This window comes from Myzus persicae, unplaced genomic scaffold, assembly GCF_001856785.1.
Source record: "Myzus persicae strain clone G006 unplaced genomic scaffold, MPER_G0061.0, whole genome shotgun sequence".
In the NCBI taxonomy this organism is placed as follows: Eukaryota; Metazoa; Arthropoda; class Insecta; order Hemiptera; family Aphididae; genus Myzus; species Myzus persicae.
In genome coordinates this window covers 12,572-38,250 of record NW_019103443.1, presented here as the reverse complement: position 1 = coordinate 38,250, position 25,679 = coordinate 12,572, and the positions used below count along the sequence as shown (strand labels likewise).

Here is a 25,679-nt window from a genome sequence, read left to right as displayed (position 1 = left end):
TTCAACTGCTATGTAACAATATATCCAGAGTTTTGCATTACATTTTCATATTTTTTTACCCAACCAATAAAATTGTATTGACATTTATAGAAAAAAAAATTGATTATGTCCATCAACAACTTAAGACGAGGTAAAATATTTAAGGAAATCGCTGCATGAGGAATCCATTGAACTCTATATGATAACTGGAATAGTGGAATACTCACCAGTCATAAGATCAATGTAAACATAACCGAGATGGCGTGTTAGAAAAAGACAGCAGATAAGAATGGTGTTGCTATCTCTTTTTATCACACATGCTTATATGAATATTATGATTGTTTACCAATACATTTTGAATAATATTGTCGTTTTTAACGTTTTGTTTCACGTTTTAAACTCAAATTTAAAAAAATTAAAACAGTGGGTAGTTAAGTTTATTAAGTTAAAAAACTTAAAACTTAAGGTTATTAAGTTTTAATATTGTAAATTTGTGTTGTGGTTTCAATTGTGCTAGCTCAGTGATGTTAGAAAATACTTATCATTTCACAAGTTAGTATAAAAAGTTAAATAGTAGGTATTATTGATTTTACACATTGATCATTTGAAACAAATGTACATATTATATTTGATTAATATTTTAAGCTATAAAAATGTAGCATTAGATTTATTAACAAGAGAAAATGAACCATTAATATATTTCCTGTACTTTAAGAGTGCATACACAGTGTAAACAATTGACACAACAAAAACAGGGTTCAAAGTCATCCCTTAGTCATAAATTATCAAACTTATTTTATTTAATCATGTTTAACCTGTGCTGCATAATATTTATAACATATGTTTACTGAGTTATTTTGAGTGTTATAATATAAAACCAGTTTATATTTAATTAAACTTTCATATCTAATTAAAATTTTTTTTTTATATATAATATTAGGACTTCACAACTCTTGTTATTGAAACTTGTATATGTTGAATACTTTTAATTGAGCTTGATTTATTTTATAATTAATATATATTTTCATTATATGCTTTTATTTTAACACTGCCGCTTATTTATTGTGGACTTATTTTTTTAAAAACTTATCTATCATAATATAATATTGTTAACTTGTAGTGAATGCTTTTATTTTCATATGCTTTAAGGGTCGTATGAATGCTTTTAAATGTAATATATCAACCATCATATTTCACAATGGTTTCTTATATACCTAGTTGAATATTTTGATAGTTTATTTTAAATGAATTACCTTTTTTTCATTAATTTCGGGAAAAATATCTGATCGAAAACAACTCAAAAGTTATGAATTAAAGTTAAAGTATCTACAATGTTTCATTTTGTTTTTAAATAATTCTTTTTATTAGGAAATTTTGGCCATAAAGAATAACAAAAATGTATTGAAGATTTGGTTTACTGGATATTTCCTAGATTATAAAACTACAGTATTAAGTTAAGTTAGGAGAGTAGTAAGTATAGTTAAGGTAAGTAGTAGTCAGAAGATACTGATTCGGGTAAGTAGTAGGTATTATGAATAATATTATCCACAAGAAAAGCATGTTTCAATACTTGTATTATTTATATAAATTATAATTACCTATCTACTAATAAACTATTTATTTATTGTTAAATTATTAATATTTTATTAAATTATCCAAAAATATTTTGTTGAAGTTAAAAAAAAAATAAAGAGATACAAAATTTTAAAAACAAAACTAAAATAATATGCAAATGAATATAAGATATCAGGGCCATGTACAAGACAAAGATAGTAACACCATTTCGTATGTGCCATCTCGTTCTAACATTCTCTCTCGGGCAACACTGCTTGGTGAGCATTTCAGTTATCATATAGAGTTTAACCATTTTAACTTTAGAACCATTGTTCTGTGGTTTTACGGAGGAATCTGGTGAATATCCAATGTACTACACATTTTAAGTAAAAAACGCTCATGGATAAATTTAAGTCGACTTTACGGTACAATTTTTTTTATTGATAAAGGTACACAGACGTATAAGGAATCTTGAATGACATTTTTATATCCCAGATATAAAAAAAAATTTTTTATGAATTTTTAACTCAAAATACTATGCTAATTTTCGCGATTTTTAGGAATTTTGTCAAAATTCTAAATTCAAACAAGAATTTACGCTCAATTTGTTTTTTAAATTTCCACCAAAAACTTACAAGGAACCTTGCATTACATTTTCAAGTTTTTTTAATCGAGTGAAAAATTTTTTTATTGACATTAGTTTAAGAAAACATAATTATCAGAAATGTCATATGCCTATAAATAGTATACGAATCAAAATAATTTGAAAATTATAAGGTGTATAGAAAATACTAACACAGACATTCAGCGAATATTTCATGTATCTACGGTCGTTTTTTTTAAGAGTTACACTAAAAACCAAAATCGATTTTTTCAAAAACTAGTTTAAATTTTTAAAATACAAAAAGTTTAAAACTAGTTAAAATTACCCATTTTCCTTAATTTCGGGATTCACTTTTCTACCAGAAAAAAATGCTGTTGAATGAAATCGAAGCACTTATACTTTCCAAAAACGTGATGACAGACACAACATTTTTTTTTTTTTAAACACACATTGGAAGAGCAATATGTGCATCGCTCCGCTCAGAATCTAAAATGGAAAGGGGAACACAGGCGCCCGTAGGCAAATGCATTTGATACATTGAAGACTGCCAGTCTATAAACACCAAATTCTTAAACCGAAAATGATATTTAAAATAATTAGTTCAATAACTAATAAGTAATAAGCAATGATTATTTAGAGGACTCCAGCTGGTTATCAAGGTATAAAAAATGTACATAAAAAACAAACTATATAATATTATTGTTAGTTTATTCTTTATCTTAGTGGCTTTTACGTAAAAGAGCCAGTGGACCTCTTTTAATTTAATTTTTGCATCCATAATAAGTTTCATCCATTTTCGACATTATTTTAATACACTGAATCAAAGTAGATGGACCTCTGATCAAAACAAACTCAACTCGTTGATCAGTGCCTTCAACTCTCTGTGGGTCGTAGGTACTAACTCATTTGACAAAATCAAAATATTAAATATTTTATGTGTCTGTCATTTATCACTGCCGCACGCTCCTCAAACAAAAATAATAGAATGTCAAAAAAATACTTTTCAACACTAGCGCAGTAACGCCACCACCTCGCTAATATATGCTGTCATGGTGCCGCACTATTTGTTTTGTACACAAAATATAATAAACCAAACAAAGTTATATGGGCACAGATGCACAAAAATAATAATATAATTTATTGATAAAATGTTTGTTCGAAAACGACGAAAACATTTTGTTACTTCATCAGATATTAAGTACTGAATAGTAAATTATAAATTTAAACAGACTTTATTATTTTTCTGAATCATTGTTTCACAATTAATACCTTCCCCAATCCACACTGACATACAATTTTACATCTTTACCTACATATTACCTAATACATGTGAGATAAAATAACTAATAATCCAAGTATGAGATAAATGTATAAATAACATACTACATATTGAGTAGTTATAATCACATACTTATGTTAGTGTAAGTGCAGATTTTTTTTAACCACTATACAACCATTAGTTACTTTAAATTGGTACCTTCCAATGGTGCAGTGCTATTTACAATTTTTCTGATAACATAATTTATTACACGCATGAAACTCGAATAGATGAAGGAAAATATTTAGATTAGATAGTACATTTTTCATTACCTTTAATAATATATTATAATTATGCTTCTATATTATTGTATAATAAAATATAACTTCAAAATACAATAATATTTTACTAATCAAACTAATTTCTTCCTTCATTTGTCCTCATCAGGTATTTTACATGTAATCTAACAGTAGCCAAGAGGTGAAATATTATTATTATCATAATAATAGTTGATAGTTACCTTGTACACCAAAATCGTATAAGAAAATAATTTACAATGTCAAATAAAACTAAAATATTTCAATTAATTTTTATTATGAAGAATATAATGTTTTTGTTTTTTATACATAACTAAATGAAATGAAACAAAATAAGCGTATAAAAATAGTATAATATTTGAATAAAATAACCATGTGGATATTATAGAAATCGCCCATAAGTAAAATACAATAAATATCTCTCGCGCGACAGTGGAAAAATATTGTAAGAAATCGTTGAAATCTAAAATTATTCAACAGAATTTGTAAAAACACATATTTAAATGAAAAATATTTACAAGGACAATAATAATTAGTATGATGTTTCTTAATAGTGATTATAACAGCACACATAGTGGACGTAGTATAATATGAAAATTATTGATAATAATGTGTTAACGCGGAGATGACATACTTGGAATACACAAATAAAGACATTGCATTGACTAAAAGTATGTTTTAAATAAGTACTAAATGAATGTCTAACTCAGAAACACATGAGATTTTAAAGCATAATTTTCATTATTTTCTTTGATATATTACTACTCTTGTTAGGTTATCTAGCATCATCTTACAAAAATAATTTTAAAAAAAGACAGTTAATGAGCGATTTCTAATGTATGATTAAATGTGATGGTAATTATCCCCATATTGACTAAGATAAATAAACTGTTGAAATAATGCAATACAATCACATTTTTGAAGATCCTTGCATATTTCAATACCACTTAAAAAAAAACAATAAAATTATAAAAAACAATCAATGGAATGTAGACATAAACATGTTTCTTTTAATCGTTCTTCTTATTTTCAGCTTCTTTGTAAGGTGGAGGAAGTTCCTGAAACATAATAAAAAAACATAATTTATTTCAACTATAAACAGCTTTCAAATAAAAACTAGAACATATTAAGTGACACTGAATCGACTGATTTGTTCATTTTATATTGGATGTATATCATCATTAAGAATCAAATTTTAATGCAAATACATATTCTTCAAAAATTGACATAGAATTATTTTAATTTAAAATGTTGGCGTTTAGTAATGTGCAAATTCTATGATTGAATTGTTTTGGCATACTTTTGCATATTTGAATAAAAGTGAATATAAATTACATATTTCTCAATAATTTCATAAAAGTTGAATTTTTTATAAATAGTATATGAATTGTTTTTATTTTTTGCTCTGATTCACAAAATGTATTTTTAAATTATAAATTTATGCTAAGTGATGATAATAAAAATTTTAAATTTGAAAATATATAATCACATTTTGTAACTTCGTGTAGGTACTCGTTCCAAAATTAATGAGTATTACATTTTCTGTTATTAATTTTGCATTTATTTAACTAAAAATTTGTATACCTTGTAAACGTTTGTATTGTAAGCAGAAGTATAATACTGATATTTAAATTGTATTTTTTTCACATAATTATATTTTTTAATTTTTTTTAATGTTTTTTAGTTTTTTTTTAACACACAATGAAGATTTTTTGCATATTTTAAATTTTTGCGTGCATAAATATGTGCATATTTAACAATAATGTTTGCATAAAAATCCGGGCATTAACCATGTTAGTATTAAAAATTTTATTACACCAAAGTTTATTAAATTCATAATTTAATTTATTTTTTCCATTTTCATTGAGTGAATGATAAACTATTACCAACTAGTTACAATAGTATAATACACATGACAAACATATTATGCATTATTTGATATTACTTATTAATAATATTAATAATGTTGCATTTTAGTAACTGATAATTGAAATGAAAAAATAATAAATAAAAGTACTATAATTGATGGTAGAATATAAATCAATATAATGATGGTAGAAAATAAATAATTTATAAGAGCTGATATCAAGGCCAAACAAACAAATTGTATTTTATTGACAAAAATAAGTGTGTGAAAGAAACATTAGGATATCGAAAATAATAATAGTTTTATTATAATAAAGAGATATAAAAATTATAAAAGCATCATTTTAGGTTAGTAATCTCTCTGGATTAGAATCTAGACTTGATTCTTGATACAGTAAGATCTTTTTTTTTACCGTGAACAGGGTATATATATTTTTTTTTTCAAAGTATATAATAACTAATATGACAATTTTTTTTAAAACTAATATAACAAAAATAAACTTACATAGTATGATGGTGGTGGAACATAAGCCATTTGTGGCCTGTTTGGATCAAAGTATGCACTTTGTGCTGCTTCTGCTGCTTTTGCATCTGTAAATATTATGTACCTGTTACTTTAAGATTTATACATTTTTTTTTAAATTAATTGTAATATTGTTTTATAAAATATTTTGTCAGATGGCCAGATTTTTTGAAACTTATATTTTAATTATAACTTACACATTAATTAGGATAACTACAATGGTAAGTAAGTAGTATAGTATAGAATAGTCTGGAGTAAACACAATTTATTTTAGTTTCGCTATAGTTTTAAATAGATACTAAAAAAATGTATAGATATATCATTACTTTTATATCATTATATAGGTATCAATTATATGCTCCTTTTAATTCAAATTACAAATGTTCATTATTTTTAACTTTTTCTTCGCTAGCTTGTTCATTTATTATTGGTATTATCTACGAAAAAATTAAATACTACTGGTAAATAATCAAACATTAAAAAAAAAAAATTAATATTATTTAAAGTAATCCTATATGAGTAGGATCACATCAAATTTTACTCAGCAACATAGAAATAAATATTTATGTTAATGAATAACTCATAATTAGTACAAATAATATTATAACTACTAAAATAGTGATAATATAGTACACAGTGGATACGAGTAATTTGTGCATGATATGATTTTATATACAGACCTCAATTTTTATCAAAAAGTATTAATAATGGTAAAAAAAATTATTTTTTTGACTAATATACAAGACAATGTGATTAATTAATACCTTGTCCATTAAAAAGTTGTGGAGGTGGAGCTGTTTGGGCAGGTGGAGCGCTTGCATAACCATGATTACCAGTGAAACCAATAATACCTGGATATGGAGGAGGCATATCTGTTCTATACACTGATTGAGCTAAAAATAAAAATATATCAACTATTTGCTAACAATATTCTTTAGTAATTAATAAAATGTGTCAAAAAACAAATAGGTTCGTGTTTTATACAAATTTTACTAAAAATCACTCGTCAATAAACAAAATATATATTTACGAGGTGGTGCATCTGGGAAAGCTGCAGTTGAAGGCATCCATCCATAGTAGCCAGGTGGAGGTACACCGTACGGAACATCAGCCATATAGTATGGACCTTCAGGTGGAGCGTAGGCTGGCGGATTATCCATTTCAGGATAGTTACTATTAGCTAAATTAATTTGATTGTTTCATATTAAATATATATCCGCAAACAATTATAGTATATTATGTAAACAACTTACCCATTGATGCTGCTCTTAACATGGCTCTTCCAAAATCAATAGCTCCTCCCTTTTTAAATATCAATTTGAATTTTGCTTCACCAACCCAGTTTCCATTAGGTTGAGCACGTACTTTACCTTTTATATAATTTGAACCAAAAACTGGTTGCTCCAATTCCACCTAATATTTACAATAATCTCAAAGTTATAAGACATGAAAACATTTATTATATATTTTAGTATTGGAGATACTTACATCTTTGAGAGTGACAAATGGCATACTAAATGATAAAAGCTCGTCCTTGTCAGATTTGTTGATGAAAATCAAACGATGAGTAGTTAAAAACAGTTTTCCCACTTTAGAGCCATGAAATGCTCTTCCATCTTGGCCATGAAAGTCAATTGTAACAGCATCAGTAAACAAAATAATGCTAAAAACAGAAAGGAAAATTACCTATATGTAAGTACATTTTTGTTAATTTGTCATAAATTGTTTTATTTTTTTCTCTCTCAATCTACCAAAAATATGTTTAATTTTGATCATAATATAAAAATCACAAATGCCAATTACATATCCATAATAACGACTCTGGAGCTAGAAGACATCCGCATAAAAAGTATAAGTAGGAGGTGAAAAATATAATATCTATAACATAAGTTTATTTTAAAAAAATCTTAGCAGAATTTTTGTTTTCTAAGTGGACAGCGGTTAGACATCTTAAGTATAGCTCTAATGCAGTTAATACTCAAGTATGTATTAATTAATTAACTATGACTTATAATTATGGGTCAGTGATTTATTAGGGATATTATAAATAAGGTACCTCGTAAAATACATAAATCAATTTAAATTTTCTTATTTTAATATTTATTTACATCGAAACAGGAACCTAAAGCATTATTTCAGGGACTAAATTCAAGGAAGAACAATTTGCTACACACATTATTAATTTTGCTAAGTATAAAATACAAAAAAAAAATGATAATAAACAAAATATTAATTTAGCAATCACAAATTGAACTAATCAAAAGCATACCTGCCGGCTGCCACAACCAACATCACAACTATAAAAAATATTTTTTTAAATTTTAGTATATTTTTTCAAATAGAGAAATACCCTGGAAATATTATACGTTTTATGTTCAATTAATGAAAATACAATTTGAAAAGTCAAAATTTAAAAAAATAAAAAAATACATTTTTTAACTTTTTTATCAAAACATTAAATTAAATAAAACAATTAAATATATATACTGCTCGAATTTGAGTCTAATAAAAAAAACAAATTTATAGTATATTTATATTCTCGGGAGATATTGAAATGGGTAAATCTTCACAGGGTGTCCTGTGTACTTAATGTAAAAATACATTTTTTATAATATTATGGGTACTTAAGTACCTACTGAAAAACAAATGTAAAAGCATGATATTCCTTGTTCGTTATCATGTATAATTTCATTCCGAGATCCGAGTTTTATTCTTATAATATAATGTTCTACAAATACATGGGAATATAAGAAGTGTGGAAGGGGGAGGGGGTGATCCACTGAGCAACCAGGATATTGGCCTAAATTGCTTATACAATCAGCACACAGTTGAGCTTCAATCAATAACTCGATAATTTTGTGATGAATTTAAACTTGGCGTTCAAATTTATTGAGTCTAAACTAGTACCATGATAAAGAGATAATTGTAGATTGTTTTCTACTCTTAAATATCTAAAAAATAGATTAAGAAACTCAATGATTAAAAATAATCTAGAAGTAGGTACCTATTTATGTTAATATCTAAGAAAATTAATTTTGATGGAACAATAATAATGATGAAATGGACACTAAAAGTAATTATCTGTTATGTTAATTGACATTATAATTATTATTTGTTAAACGTTTATGAGATTAATTATTTCTTGGGAAGTAGGTACCTATACCTACTAGTTTTATATTTTTTTTACTATGAATTATACTTAACCAAAGATTCTAATTGAAAAAACAAAATCGAAAATAATAATAAAAAAAGTTGAACAGTGTCCCTATAAGATTGGACAAAAAAATTTTAAAACAAAACTTAAATTATTTTAATGCTATACTAATAATTATTAAGTTTTATTGAAAAGTGTCACAATAAAAAACATCATCTGCTTAAATAGGTTGATGATGCAAGTAAAATGAAAAAAATTCAATAGAAAAAATACTTAATGCTATTAGTATTAGTCATTAGAACTTCAATTAATTTCTTAAGAACATTGAATAGCATTAGAAAGTCCAATGAAATGATTACTGCCCATAGAATATTCTAGAACATTGCTAACAGTGGTGAAATATACTATGTATCTTGAGTGTTATAAAGATCAGTTCTGGTTTCCATCCAAGTACCTTATATAAACAAAACGTACAGAAACAAGTAGGTATGTGACATATTATTAGTTAGATGCCTACGACCTACCCGACATTAAAATACCATCGTACATTTTTTCTGGTAGATACCTACAACGGAGGAAGTAAAATGTAAATAGGTACAGAAACTAATGTGAAAAACAAGGGGTAGGTATGTAAGTACCTACATTGTAAATAAACAAATAAAACGCCTAATATTATATTAGACAGTGTTGGTGGTCCTGTCGTAAAAATTGGCATGATAGCCAGTGCTTGGGTATCTTGGATCTAGTCCAAACTAAAGGTGCGAGTGTGTTCTAATTGCGTTCCACTAACGACCAGCAGGTGCCGTATTCCCGAGCCCGCATTTCCGACACTTGGAATGCCACTACGCATTCGCAAACGAACTTCGTTCTAGAATGAGCCCCCCACGGGGGGGAGGCATATCTATAATGGCGGGTTCGTCCGGAATACGCAAAGAAGAGGGGAGAGCCCGAAATGCAATTATTGGCCACCGCCGCTGCAACGAATTCTGCACCGAGTGCATCGGTATTCGGTAGTACCATCCGCGATAATAAATAATAATCCGTAAGTAGGTGGTACAACGAACGTCACATATTATGTACATAATCACTTCTATGACTCACCATTCGCCTGCGTGTATCAGGCAACCGCCGCCTTGCACATGAGCCGTATTCAGCGACATGATCGTAGTCGTCCGTCGGTAGTCTTCGACAGCTGGAAATCCGGTCGGGGAAGTAGGAAAAAGTCGTCAGCGACTGACGGTAGCGAAACTCTGCTCGGCGAATTGCGTCACACGGGGCAAGGGAATCCGGACGGCGGTAAACACGCGAAGGCGAAACGACACCGACGCGACCGGGTATCACACTGACGAGAAACGAGCAATAACCAATAACAACAACAACGGAAAAACTCGCACGCACCGCCTATAGATTACAATATATATTATTATAAATCGCGACGTAATAATATTATTATCGGCGGCCCGCGTGTGCCTGAGCGTGCGCGCGCGACCGTGTACGTGTGAGAGCCCGTGTGTTTTCTCGCAATCGCGGATTTCGTTTTCTTTCAAAAAAAAATTACACGCTCGCCGCGCCCGAACTCTGATGACGGCGTCGATGTTGCTGCGAACAGCAACGCGAGAATTACGCGTGTTCGAAACGTTCGACGCGGAGAAGAACGCAACCGACGACGGCGAAACTATATTAATGTATTATTGTTTTTGTCGCACGAACGGTATAGACGGAACGGAACTGTCGCGTCGAGGGCGGGCGGTCCGTCGGTGATGCGATTTCACGGATTTCGGATGAGCCGCGGCTTGTTCGATAAGCGACAACAACTGTACACCTGCCAGCAGGCTGCGGTCGACGCACAGCACAAAAATACGAAATACAACAACTTACGACTGCACTCGCGTCCGCGGTAAACAGCTGCTGCTGTCGTGATTAGAGAGCAGAGATTAGGGCGCGTTCTTGGCGAATATTCAAGGTCGCCGCCGCTGCGCCACAGTGTCGCCAAGCTGGAAATTCCCGCTCTACACGACGTAGTAGTATATTTTCAAATCGCGTTCCCGCCTACAATATAATTAATAATCGACCATTTATTTTTCATTATAACACGGACGTTACTCGTTAGTTCATGATATATACTGTATGAGAATAAATAACAGAGGGACTAGAGGCCAAGCCGCCCTATTCCCCAAAACATCCGAATCCTCACTACGCCGGATACTACCAGTGATTGTAAACAATATTGAACAATTTATAATAAATAATGTATGATTTGTATTTGTATTTGTATTTGTGTTGTTGGGCAATCCCCAGAACGCAGTGGCGGCGCCAGGAATTTTATCTTGGGGAGCCGGGAGGCCCATTGGTGGCCTTTGAAAATTTGGTAGGGCCAAAAAAAGTCCCAATCCGTGGTCTTTTTCCCATTCATAGGCTCGGTATAGGGTAGGGGGCTTACACACTATTGTAAAGGTTGTGTTGCGTGTACTAAGTTTTCACATAATTATTGGTTTTCATTTTAACTGATAATAAATATCATAGGTATAGGTATATTATTTAATATTTACACACTTAAACATTAGTAATCATTTTCAACAAACTTACATTAAAAATATGTACTTTATTATAAATTTAAAGAATTTTTTTTCTCTTGTGGTTAGGCCCTCAAGGGGGGCCAAGACAAATTTAGGGGGCGTGGCCCTCCCAGCCCCCCCCTGGCGCCACCACTGCCAGAACTGCTATGCTCTGGATCCGTGTCGTGATAAATATAAATTAAATTATATATCGGTAGGTAAAATGACGTGTTAGCTGCATTAGTGTAAAGACATTAGAAGTATAGTGTATTACCATTTAGGTATACATTTAGTATGTTCATTGTGACTTCAACTCTAAATATATTCCATTCTACACAGACTTTAACATAGTAACTACAAAAAACAATGTGCCTAAGTCAGATGGTATCATTATGTTTATAAATAATCATATAATACTCAACACAACAGAATTAATTATTCAAGATACAAATTGTTTATTTACATAAATAGAACATAATGGTCATAAATTATGACTCATAATTATGGTATTTTGTCGATACACAGATCTCCTAATGACAATATTAATAACTTCCTAATAGAATTCAATACTGTAATTACAAGCCTAGTCAATACAAACAAGAATACTAAAATAATGATCATAGGTGATTTAAACATTAACATACTTGATACTCCCCATAATACAGAAAACTATTTAGATATACTAAACTCACATAATTTTACAGCACATGTTAATATAGCTACTCGCCCTGAATCAAACACCTGTATAGACCATGTTTTTACTAACATTAATACTAGGTAATACTAATACACCGATCTACGCACAGGCATCCATTATCGACTCATTAATAACAGACCATTATCCCATAATTTTACATATAATAGAACACAACTCACAACTAACAACAATACACATACAGATACTATTATACCTATATAACACAATTAATTATAATAAACTAAATCATTTAATTAAGCTTACAAACTGGGTTGCCATTATAAATGATAAGAATAATGCAAATATAAATGTAAATAAATTCACGACTACACTACAATATTTATTAACAAAAATTTCAAAAAAAAACTCAAATAATCAAGGATATTAAATTTTAATTTAACAATACATTTTTTTTAAATAAAAAGTACATACCCCATGTCTTCTACTGTACAACTTAATCTTTGAAACACTGCAACGTTAACGAATTTCACACTGTGCAATATGAAAAATTTTCACTGACGAATACCACCTCTGAAATAACACTCAGCCTATAATAAAATATTCAACAATAGGTATGCCTGTGAGCTATAATCCCTTTAGGTTATCTTACCTATACCTAGTTATTAAGTGTTAATTTGTGTTTAAATTATTTTATTTAAGCCTATAATAAAATGTTTGATTCTTAAAATTCCTGCAGGCGCCCATACTCCCCTTCCCATTTTTTTTTATAATTCAATTCTAGTTAATTGTTTTAAACTTTGTTAACCAGCTGATGACCTTTAAATTATCATTGTTTAATTAACTTATTATTATAATTTATAATTGATGTTGTGGGCTTATTGATAGTGATTTTATAGACTGCATTCTTGAATGTATGTACCTATTAAATATTTTTTTTATTTATTTTTAGGAATAAATATTATTATTACCTTATAGGTAATAACTTTATAAGTAATTAATATCTGATAAAATGCACTGCGTTTGTTGTTATTCGATGATTTAATGAATAACCATATCCGATAACGTGGTACCTATTATATCGTCAAAAAACACCTAATAAAAATGATATACGAAAATGTTTTCAGTCTGTCTAAGCAGTAATATCTTCTTCTTCTTCTTCTTCAGCTTATCGGCCCATTAAGTGCCATCGCTGCCATCACAAAACCTCTCCATTTCTCTCTATCGTATGCGTCGTCAAAAGATGACGCTTCTTCTATGTTTTTTATATCTTGAGCTATAACGTCCACCCATCGGGTCCTTGGTCTTCCTAATGGACGTTTTTTATTTATTGTGTTAATTAAAACTTCTTTTATTACTTGTCCATTCGCTCTCCAAACATGACCGAACCATTCCAGTCGCTTGCTTCTTATATATGCAATAATATTTGGCCTGTTATATAACTCCTGTAGTTCTTGATTATTCCTTCTTTCATAAGTTTGCGATTCTGCATCGAATTTCGGGCCGTATATATTTCTCAGTACTTTTCTTTCGAAGGTCATTAGCCGTTTGCTGTCTCCTTTGGTCAGTGACCATGTTTCACTCGCGTATGTGATTATTGGTCGTAGATAGCTATGATACAGTAGTGTCTTTGAATCATGGCTATAGATCTATAGCCATGCTTTGAATTACGTGACAGTAGTTTTGATTTAAGGAGTCTCATTATGCTATAGTAGCATCGATTGCCACATGCTATTCGATCATTGATTTCTTCATGCATGTCGTTGTTGCTATTTATGTTAACACCTAGGTACTTAAATACCTCCACTTTCTTAAGCAGTAATATACAAAACTTTAAAATATATGGATTTATGAAACTAACTAATAAATATGAGTTGCAACGAAAGTATTCCGTGGCTTTAAAATATATGAATTAAGCCAAGTCTTTAATGAAAATGTTTACACTGCTAAATATGGCTCTAATTGAGTGTCGGAAAAATATACCTTTTTTATTTTGGCATACATTTTCTAATTTTCTATACCCAAAACGAATTAATTTTTTTTTTTTTGTTCCAAATTTCGAATTCCCAGCTTTTTCTATCTGCTGGTGTACGTTTCTCAACGTAATTTCCCTTATCCTATTCTCATAACTATACTATTAATTTTGTTTGTTTGGCCTAGCTTTGTCTTTGTCCGAGGGGTTGGCTCCTTTACAAAGAATATATCGACAACCCATATATTACGGTGATCCTATACCTATCTCAAGTATTTTATGTAATGTATATGTATATATATGGCTGGACGTCCGTACATAACAATACATATGCTGAATGATGAGTGGTTTAGCTCCTAAGTGCCCTCTTCTAAATCCACCAATGATCAATGACAATATATTTTTATCTTATTAATTTTATGCTCCAAACATAAACTAGATAGTCACTCAATAATTTGCAACCAAACTCATAAATATACAATTTAATTAAATGCCCAGTCCGTAGTCCTAGTGATTTTGTGGGATGTGTAGCCATGTAGATACTGGGTAGTGTTATTATGTGGCTTCGAGGTTCGAGCCTTTGACGTTATTAAAAAAACTATAACCCTAGAATAGGGATCGAACTTTCCAGTACCCACGTGTCAAAAATTGTATGACACTTTTTTTAAACTTAAAAAATGCCTACATCCGTGGCTTGAATGATAAAAAAACAAGTTGAGTGTGTCACTAAAAGAGCATAAGAGGGTCACTTCGTGACCCGCGTGTCATACGTTCGCCATCTCTGCTCTAGAACAAGCAAATTACTGAAGTTAATATTTGCTGATAAAATATATACGTATGGTTAAAAATAGCGGTGCTGGTCCGCGTGGATATCGAGTACCTATTGACTATCGATATAGCTAGGTAATACCAATTATAGTAATTACTAATTAGGTATTTGCTGCTTGGCGAATTTCAGTTACTACCGACACGACTTGATAGCTGTCTAAGTATTTATATGAATCGTATTTGATTGCGTGTAGCTTATACTTCAGTTATTGAATATTACGCTATTATAATTTATAAATGTTACAATAGTTATAATATTCCGTAGATTTCAATAGATTCAGTAAATATTGTTGTCTATTAATACATATTAATACACGGCGAAAGTTATTTAACTATCCATCATCTATATGCCACATACAACATATTCATAAAAGTAAGCTTGTATTTTACGATAAGTAATTTAAAATGTGAAATAACTTTTTAGCGTAGGGCAGTTGTAGTGCACTAGCGGCCTTGACCCTCTATAGCTTATAAATTACGAGAGAAACGCCCCAGCCGGCTAAAAATGTTTTTAGAATTTATATTATAACAAAATAAATAATTTCATTTAATGAGACACTGGTTATTTTGTCGAGGCGGTCTCTTGTCGTCGCATTACGGCGAGTGATCTCATCACTTTGTGTCTTTGTACATCGCTATAGTGTCCTGCCTGCAGTCACTGCGCTGCGGCATCACAATATCATCTCCACGACTACACACGATCCTGACCTTACTATCCATTTTTCGAGTTGCACGGGAGTTACAGTACATACATTACAACCGTATCAATACCATATATATGTACATTATATTATGTATTTACGATAGGACTTGTCAGCCCGCAAACGGTTTTCACGAGCCTCGTCATCGATCGAGCGTCTCTCCTTTTTAACACGACCCCGCCCCCGCCACGCTCGACTCCTGCAGGAGTCACGAGCGCGCATGACGCCGGCGCCGACGCGCACACTCGAGCTAGAGCCGTACTTATAGACGAGTTTACTTACATGAGTTTCACGCGAGTGTGTGCAAGTGCAGCAATATGGTCAGAACTCAGATTATATATTATTAATACGCAAGTCTGAATGGTGTGCGTATATCGTGGGTGTAACGGTGGGGCGCCGGACATCACCGCAGCAACAACAACAACGATAATGCGCGCGCTGTTTCGAGTTGTTGATAAAACATTACAATAACAATAATAAAAATATAACGGTGCGTGTGCATGATATATAATTGTGTATCGGTAAAGTCAAACAATTTATAATTTACTCGTAATATAATATTTAACAAAATTTTTGTATACGGCAGTAAACGCTAATAAGCGATATTGCGTACCTGTACGCGCGTACACAGAATATTTTATCACATGAAATATAGGAACGTACTTCGACGACGTGTATAGATCTTTGCGGTGTGGTTAATTGTCGCTGCTGCAGTACATCGCGATGGACGAGAACCTCAGCAGAGGCTACGTGGCCCTGGGCAAACGCGGCAACGTCTGTCCGCTGGCTACGCCTCCGGTAGACAACTTTGGCAAGACTTACATGGCCATGGTGCTGGCGGGCGCCGGTTTTCTGTTCCCGTACAACAGGTATCAAACCTTTTATAACAATTATATTGTATACATCATAATATCTATCTATAAACGTGTAAGGTATATCGGCGTGCCCCTCAGCTTTTTGGAAAGGGGGGATATGATATATTTTATATGACAAAAATAAACCATAAGGGGATATAATATGTTACCCCATCGCCCATTCTGCTGTGCACACATTGTTATATACATTTATTATAAACATAATACAGCCAGTAGGGGTTGATAATTTTTGAGGGGGTAGTTCGACCGATAGTAGGAACATAATTATTTATAGGGAATGCGTATAGTTCAAAAAAATAACTATTACAAGATCTTTAGACTTTATTAGTGATAACTAGGGGACGGATTTATATGTGATAAAAATACAAAAATATGGAATTCAGGGACGGGCCGGAAATTATGAGCAAGATAACGACTGTAATATTTTAAACTATAAAATAGCATAGAAATATAAATTGACAATACACCGATAAATGCCTGTTTTCGTTCACTGCAACATGGATTGAAAACGAATGAATGATGAATAAATAAAATATGTTTACAAATATTTAGAATTTGTGAAATTCGTTAAAGTGTGTAATTATACCAAAATATACAAAAATATGTAAGATAAAAGTAGCATCATTTTAATAAGAATAATTTAAATCGTAAACATTTCTTATCGAATCTTAAATATCTTGTTTTAATAAAAATATGCATTTACATATAAATCTGCAGTACAATGCTAGTGATAACCAATTATTATATAATACTATGCAACTGTATTATCATTATGTATATTATTTATAGTATTTAATACACAGAAACTATATAAAACTTAGTTTAATTAATACTTAAGCCCCCACTCCTCCATTTTATAAACCTGGCTTTACCACTGAATGCAAATGATGGGTTCGATACTCATATAAAAGTATCCAACCTATATAATGTTTTATAAAATGTACTAGATAAATATTTATACAGCGTAGGTACATTTATTTTGGATTGCCCACTTGGCCCTCCCCCCGCTGATCAATTTCAGTCTTTCCCCGTATGGCCGTATCAGCTATATAATAATATATAATTTTATATCCTACCCTCGTCTAAAATTCTATATAGATATGAACTAACTGCTAGTAACGCAGTATGTGGAATCATTTTAAGTTTCGAGCGTTCGGAGTTTATGAGAAGTTTCTTCAATAAACCTTCTTTTACGCATTTGAAACCGAGGTCTGTGGGTGGTAACTAGCTGAGTACTGACGTTAGTCATTTCACCTTCAGTAGCCCAGCCTCGGTGTTTATTGGAAAAACTGGATTCAAATTTATTTTATTATTATTATTATTATATCATATGAGTGGATACCGGATTTAGTGGAATCACCCTCGCACATATTTACACAGTAAGTAGGTAACATAATTAAATTATATAGTTCTTCGTAGAGCTTGTTTTGTCTTCTGGTGACTGGTGCTCCTGCAGTCCTGCTGAATGTACCAACCTATAACCCTTATGGGCTATGGCCTATTATACACATTTTCTTACTTACTAGTAACTGTATATAATAAATTAATAACTTATATCTAATAAGTATAAATATCTATTATCGGCGTAGAATATTATACTCTATTATGTTGTACTAAGGCTTGGTCACATAGTGAATATTGAGGCTATGGTCGAAATGTTTTTTCTGGGCCTATTTAGTGGGTGTTATAGGTACCAATGTATATTTAGTGGCGTACCTACATAGGATTTAATTTTGGGAGGGGGTAGAACCTCAATTCCCCGTATATACACTACTGTGTGTGTTAATTTGGATCCTCAGAGACAGTCATATTTCAAGCCTATATTCATGATTCTGAATCATTAGATGAAAACATGAACTATGGACCCTATCATTTATTTTTTCAACAGTCTGCGAAGCCTTTCAATGCGCGGGGGCGCTGTGATGTTATTTCACAGCTCGAACCGCCTTCAATAGTAAGTCCTGACTCCTGATGTAATGTAGGTATAAGGGACTTATGTTGTACTTTAGTCAGACTCTATAATGTAATAAATATTAATAGCTGTTCGTGGTGAACACAGTTGTAGGTCATACAGTATATAGGACTGGCGAAACTAAAGCGTGAGCATCTTTTATTGGTTTTTGGTTTCTTGCATAGTTGCATGTATCAGTGTAAAATACCAATATTCATATCAACGATCGTAGTGATACGCTATACATATAAATATATAATAATTTAACTAATAAACAAACATTGATTTTGCTCGAAAACAAAAATCATTAACCTCTTATCATGGTCGCCCATTGGAGGGGCAAGACAGGGCACTTTCCCCCCCCCCCCCCCCTGCAGGAAAAAAATATTATGAACTTGTAGCTCAATAAATATTACCACAATATTACCTTATTACCAAATTTTTTTATTTTGACTCCCCCTAAAATGTTTCCTATGGGCGCCTATGCCTCTTATACCTTTAATTCATAGAATAGGTTATTAACTCAGTACATAAAATTAAAGTTAACTACACAAATTGGTTTTGCTAAATGTAAATTTGCTATGTTGTACGTTTTTAAAACACGTGATGCAACGTGATTGTATTGCGTCTTCTTAATTCGAATCATTATTTCGAATTTCTAATGTAAAAATAAAATACTTGTATCGTACACGCTGTTTTTTTAATATGTATAATAATGTATGCCTATGTCACTGCGTTCGAGTGTCAGTACTGTCAAATATAAAACTTGTTGTTAATTAAATTTACAAACATCAACCAAATGTGTAAAAAAGTTTTGTATTAATTGCCAAGTCAAAGTTTCTTTTTTTCTTTTGTAGTTTTGTCATGGCTGTGGATTACTTCCAAACTAAATACCCTGTTTCGATGGTAGTTTTCGATATGACGATCGTGTATATCATGGTGGCGTTTGTTGCTGTACTCACCAACAATCTGCTCGTCGAAACTCTGTCTTTCACGTGTCGCATCAATATCGGTACACACAATATACGGAACGCAATATCGAGACAATTTCCGTACACCATACCTAACTAATTCCGATAGTTAATTTTTGTTCGGAAATGTATAATATGGAGTCATATTTTTACAGGTTATGGACTGACAATTTCGATGCTTTTGTTCGTGGGCGCTGTGGAAATTTTGTGGGAGGAACTGTTCACGCTGGATACGTCATATTGCCTCAACTTGGTAGCCATTGGACTTATTGCATGGGGAGCGACAAGTAAACGAATTTTCAAAAGAAAACGATTTTAACAAATGTATACCTATACGTATTTTCATTTGACAGTCCAGCAGTCCAGTTTTTATGGATACACCAGTATACTGCCCATAAAATACACTCAGGCTGTCATGATCGGAGAAAGTTCGTAAATCCATAAATTGCAGTTAAAATACAGATAAACGTAGAAAATATTAGACTATTAGAGGAATATAATTAAAACATTTGAAATTGTTGCATACATGGGTAGTTGCATGTCGATATATGATTATATATATATATATATTATACTATATACAGTAATCCCTCGTAAATCAGTGGTGGTTACGTTCCTACATCGAAACAGCGGATAACGAAACTACAAAGCAATGTAAAAAAGGACTTTACTACGTTAGGTTTTATTTACATTGTATTTAATATTAAAAATCATATTAAGGTTGATATTTTTTACAATAATGTATTTGATTAATTATTATTTTTATTATCAGTGATTTACTATGTAATTTATTAATTATCTATCATACATACATATACATTTTGAAGGATGAACAAACTTAGTGATAGATGTTTGTTTTCAAAAAAAGCAAACATGAAGCAAGTCAAATAAGTCATAATGTAATGCTTATCTGTGAATACAGTACATTTAAACATAGTTGTATAGTTATACCTAACGATGTAACAACAATTATTTATATAATAAATTATCTACAAAGTTTGTATACCTAATAACGATAAAATGTTATCACATTAATACAATTTTATCGCCAACTCAACTGCGGATAAAGAATCCGTAAATAACGAAGGATTACTATAGATTATTTGTTTCGTAGGTCAAATGTTTATTTGGTGAAAAAATAATAGATACCTACCTAATGTACTGTAACGATTGGTTTCAAGGTGCTGCCGGGCTTTGGGTCTCAATTAACAGAATATTCACGAAAATGTTAACGAAGGACTTAAGAGTAAGCACGTTCAGTTTCTTCTTGATTAGTCATCTGGTAGTGATGACGTCGTGCGTGTTGTTCCAAATAGTGCAATCATCTGATTTCGTCAAATTTTACATTGCCCGGAGTGAAGATTCGAAGAAAAAGATTTCATTGGAACCAACAGAAGAATATGTAAGATAATAATATGTTAACATGACATGCTATTGTGTCTTATTACTTATTAGTTATTTTTAGTATGCATCTAAAACAAAATACAGCTGCCTAGTTATTATGAAAACAAATTATTCAACTAATACACTATTGTAAATTACGATAGTTCATTATAGTTATTACGTAGTCCCACGGCATATTAAAATGTATAGGGTTCTTAAACTAAGTTTATAGTCACTATCGTCTAGCCGTCTAGGGAGTAGGAACGCCTTAGAAAATATTTTTAATAATTTGGGATTTTCAAATAAAATTTTTACATACATTTTGTTCCATGATTATAGCCAAAAATAGTGAATTTTCCTTTCAATTATCACACTTTAAAATACTGCCTTAGTCATAAAATGACGGATTAATACCATGCAAATGGGATTTCAATTTTACTAACGCTGATTTCATATTATATCAAATAATCGTGATTTTTGATAATGTCTTATTATTACTTTAATATATTTTGTACATCGTGGTTGAGCACAAGTGTAGATTATTGTAGCACGTGTACAGTTGTTGAGTTTATTCTGACATAAATAATAATTTAAAAATAATAAATAATGCTATGCACTGACGTCCCGCCGATATACGTATATAACACTTGAGATAGGCATAGGAACTCCATGTACGAGTTATTGAAATAAGGGTTGAAATATGACCTGGGCACCCGATATTTAGACGTAAACTGTCAGAGTTAAGTTAGTACAAGCACCTTTACGCCAGCGTACTCTAAAAATGTTCAACTACACCAGGGGTATTCAAAAAGTCTTAAGACTACACTAAAATTCATGTTTAATAATTGACACATAATTGGCTTGAATTATCTACGCTTTGTCCATCATCATCTTGTACATCAGCATCTGTAGGCTGGATCGCTACAATAATAATAAAATGAGTCTTAAAATGATTGTCCTGAAATTACGATTGATTCTTGAAGCAGTTTAAAGTTCATAAGCCTCATATCATTTTTTTTTTTTAAACAATTCTTTGTTTTTTATAAATATTTTTTTCTACTGTATAATATAATATGTTTATTTTTATCATTGTTTTTGAGTATTTTATTTTCATATAATGTATGTAGGTCGATTCCGAACAATCCCAACCAGAACCATTTGCTGAAACTAGTTTGAGCACGGGAAAAATATTTAAAGACGAAAATTCATTTAGCTTTGCAAATCCCATGTATGATCCGAACGCGAATAGTGTGCCAACGTATAAAGTTGAAGATGTCATGGTACACGTGGAAACCGGAAGTTCTTTTAAGCTACGAAAATCCACCTTGTCTGAATTTTGGGATTCATTTAAGAGTAAGTAAACAATAAACATCAACAATGTAATTTATTTGTTTATTGATTTTTTTTAAATATGGGCTTGGTCTAGGGTACAGTAGGTAATTGCAGTACCTAATTAGTAGGTACATTTTTACGTACAGTAAAAGTGTTCAACAAGTCAGTGGAAGTAAAACGAAACTAAAAGTTTAAAAGTTTAAAAAAAGTATGAATTATGGTGAACGTTAGGTAGGCGCAACATACAGTCGATTATAAAAATACTCCTTTAGGAAGTATAGGCACCCATAATACTAACGAAATACTTTTTACTGGAATATGTATTATGTAATGTAATAGTTTCAAGACCTTGTAAATAAATTTGTATCATAAAATCTTGAATCTTGAAATATAAAATTATTTTTATTGTATAACATATTATTATATATCTAAGACCCATAGGTATACATTATCAAAGTTATAATTTCGATATTAACTACAGGCGGATATAAGTTGAGAAAAGAAGTGTCGAAGATCATATGGAAACAAATGTTGGCAATTTTCCTGTGCTACTTCGTGACGCTGAGCATATACCCGGGAGTACTTTCCGACCTAGTCAGCCCTAGATTTGGCACGTGGATGCCAGTACTCGTGATGACTGTATTCAACTTATTTGACCTTATGGGAAAGGTAAGTGGTAACGCACAATAATTGTGTACATCAACATCGATAAAATCATAAAAATTATACCTCGAAGCGGTAGTATTTATTATTGAGGGGATGTATAGGCGAGCATCGGGAGTGGCATAGCCCACTAAAATATTCCAATAACTCCACCCAAAAAACCAGATATATCTTTAGCCGAGTGGGGGCGAAGCTGTGGCTTACATTGATATCAAAAATGTTAGCACCCCTAAAATGTTGATAAATTTCCGCCTAGGATCGAGTTTTAAAAAACCACATTTCAAATCTTAGAAGTTATAATTTATAAGAGTTAGAAATTTACCTCCAGAATAGAACCTATATGTTTTGACTGTTTAATAGTACTTATATACCTAGACACCTAGTGTACCAATAGTTACACTTCTGTAGTTTAATTATGTAACAATGTGTCTATAGGTATAGCCTACATTAAAAAAATTTAAATCCTATAATATATTTTAATTATATGAATATAGTTATTGGGAGCTTATTCATACGAACGATGGGATGACAAAATACTGAAGAGCACCAAAAAACGTCTGTTCATGATTCCCGCCATTCTGTTAATCGTATTTGTTCAACATCCATTTCACACGAAAATCATCAGTGAATTCATGATAGTCTTGCAAACGGCAGTGCTCGGCGTAACCAATGGCATCACTGGCAGCGTCCCGATGATCTTCGCTCCGGCAAAAGTCGTCGAAGAACGACGCGAACTAGCAGGTAAATATGAAATATCAACTTGTTTCTAAACTTAATAGTAGACATAGCTATAGGTACTAAAAAATAAGAATTCGGATGAATGCACATACAATCAAAGAATATGTAAAAACCTATAATGGTAGAGTCCGTATATAGGTTAGTGAGTATGGCACTAAATTAATTGGTCCACCGAAGCTCGTAGGTAAACTAATCTACTAACTACGAGCCATAAACCTACTGGCTACTGTATAGGTAAGCGTCTAACAAGTAGCAGCTATTACAGACTCACAAATAAGTTATGCCTTATAAGTACATAAACAAATATATATTAAACATACCTACCTATATAATATAAGCTACACTGGCGCACAGAGGTATTATGTGAACATATGCAGTTAATAAAAATTAGGTACCCGCCCACAACCCATTTGTTTTGTTTTTTATATTCTTGCTGCACTCCGCAATTTACTGTACTCAGTTTACTCAATCATACTCACTTATTAATCACTGTAGTTCAAGAAAATTGATTATTAAAAGCATACAGTTTGTGTTATACATTTATAACTTTGACACATGCAATATTGCAGTCGCAGTATTTGCTAACCTGTCTGGGCGCCACTGATACATAGGAACTAACGAGCAACAACACCATTAAAATATTATTCCGTTCGGTACATAATATTATATACCTACCTACGAGTATTAATCTGTTGTCGCACAGGTAACATAATGACGATATCGTACATAGCCGGTACGACGGCGGGTAGCGTGTTCGCTTACGTGCTAGACAGGATCATTCACTACGAGATGGGCTTCTCGGTCAGCTGGGCCGGCGGCGATTACCACAAGATTTTGGCCGCCGGAGCCGCAATGGTGGTGGACCCCGTAGTCCAGTTCAACAACAGTGTCTTGCAAGTCGTATTGGACCCGGTCAACGACACAGGGTCGCCGCCACTGCAATCGACGGTCTCGAGTCTCGGCACGTTGCTGCTGTCGGCCGCTCGCGGCATCAATTCGACGACGACCGCGATCCCGGGGTAACCGCGACGAGCGTAAACCATCGTGAACTGAGATGTCTTAGTGTCATATTATGGTGTAAACCCACCTGCTGAACTCCGCGTGTATAAACAACACTATCTAAATAATAATTACGATTTTATTATCGATTTTTTTAAAAGTTATTTATATTGTATAGTATCTAATTATGTTTGACGTCGACCGGGCGGTCGAAAAGTCGGCAAGGAATGGCGTTACCTATAATAATATTGGCATTGTTATTGTTCAGACCACGAATTAAGATATAACAAGGGTGTAGGTGCTAGTCTTACCAATTTTCTTCAATTCAATATAATTTTAAAATTATATTTTTTACTTCATTGATATGTCGAATTTCGTTATTTGTTTTTCTATTATAAATATGAGAACTTTTTTCACGTCAGACGAAACCATCAAAGCCCGAATTTTCTTTTTACTTAAAATAGTGCTAGAAAAGTCAAAAATACTGTGCATTGTTCAAATGCATATTTTAGCTTTTAAAATTATAATTTTGAAAATCGATCTTTGATTCGACCTGCAAAATGATCTTTTTTTTGAAAATGAAAAGAGAATTAAAGAAATCCGACTAGGTACCTACTTTTTTCTGTTAGTGTTACATGTTTTGTATTAAAAAAACACACCGCCTCCGACTGGTTCAGGCCTAAAACCTCCATTCTACAGGTAACTGATTAATACCTAATTGAAGGGTCAAGTGTTTTATTGAGCAGATAAATATGTTGATGTCGATAAGTGACATTTTACTATCTTTTCACAATTTTGAAA

General features: G+C 31.6%; 2 protein-coding genes across 3 annotated transcripts; one reads left to right on the top strand and one right to left on the bottom strand.

The window, feature by feature from the left end:
• Positions 1-4,312: 4,312 nt before the first annotated feature.
• LOC111034541 (WW domain-binding protein 2) lies at positions 4,313-11,136 on the bottom strand. Of its 2 annotated transcripts, none has more exons than XM_022315814.1 (7): positions 10,357-11,136; positions 7,590-7,764; positions 7,355-7,514; positions 7,132-7,281; positions 6,866-6,994; positions 6,084-6,157; positions 4,313-4,770 (listed from the first exon to the last, which is right to left on the bottom strand). In XM_022315814.1, the coding sequence occupies exons 1-7, from the start codon at positions 10,413-10,415 to the stop codon at positions 4,723-4,725; spliced, it is 795 nt and encodes a 264-aa protein (XP_022171506.1). In that variant the 5' UTR covers positions 10,416-11,136; the 3' UTR covers positions 4,313-4,722. The 2 variants fall into 2 exon arrangements, with proteins under 2 accessions (XP_022171506.1, XP_022171505.1); XM_022315813.1 differs by having other exon boundaries at positions 6,084-6,169; positions 10,357-11,132.
• Positions 11,137-16,689: 5,553 nt separating this feature from the next.
• Positions 16,690-25,241, top strand: LOC111034540 (equilibrative nucleoside transporter 4). Its single transcript, XM_022315812.1, has 9 exons — positions 16,690-16,835; positions 19,650-19,804; positions 19,919-20,050; positions 20,117-20,191; positions 20,945-21,165; positions 22,274-22,499; positions 22,960-23,147; positions 23,636-23,882; positions 24,583-25,241. Exons 1-9 carry the CDS (start codon positions 16,690-16,692, stop codon positions 24,900-24,902), a joined length of 1,710 nt encoding a protein of 569 aa, XP_022171504.1. The 3' UTR covers positions 24,903-25,241.
• Positions 25,242-25,679: the final 438 nt, after the last annotated feature.

Coding starts and splice junctions, on each gene's coding strand:
- LOC111034541 (XM_022315813.1), bottom strand. CDS start 10,415: ATGTCGCTGAATACGGCTCATGTGCAAGGCGGCGGTTGCCTGATACAC. Junction 7,282..7,354: donor GTTAAGAGCAGCATCAATGG/GTAAGTTGTTTA, acceptor AAATTAATTTAG/CTAATAGTAACTATCCTGAA. Junction 6,995..7,131: donor TTTCCCAGATGCACCACCTC/GTAAATATATAT, acceptor TTTTATTTTTAG/CTCAATCAGTGTATAGAACA.
- LOC111034540 (XM_022315812.1), top strand. CDS start 16,690: ATGGACGAGAACCTCAGCAGAGGCTACGTGGCCCTGGGCAAACGCGGC. Junction 16,836..19,649: donor TTTCTGTTCCCGTACAACAG/GTATCAAACCTT, acceptor TTTCTTTTGTAG/TTTTGTCATGGCTGTGGATT. Junction 23,883..24,582: donor AGAACGACGCGAACTAGCAG/GTAAATATGAAA, acceptor GTTGTCGCACAG/GTAACATAATGACGATATCG.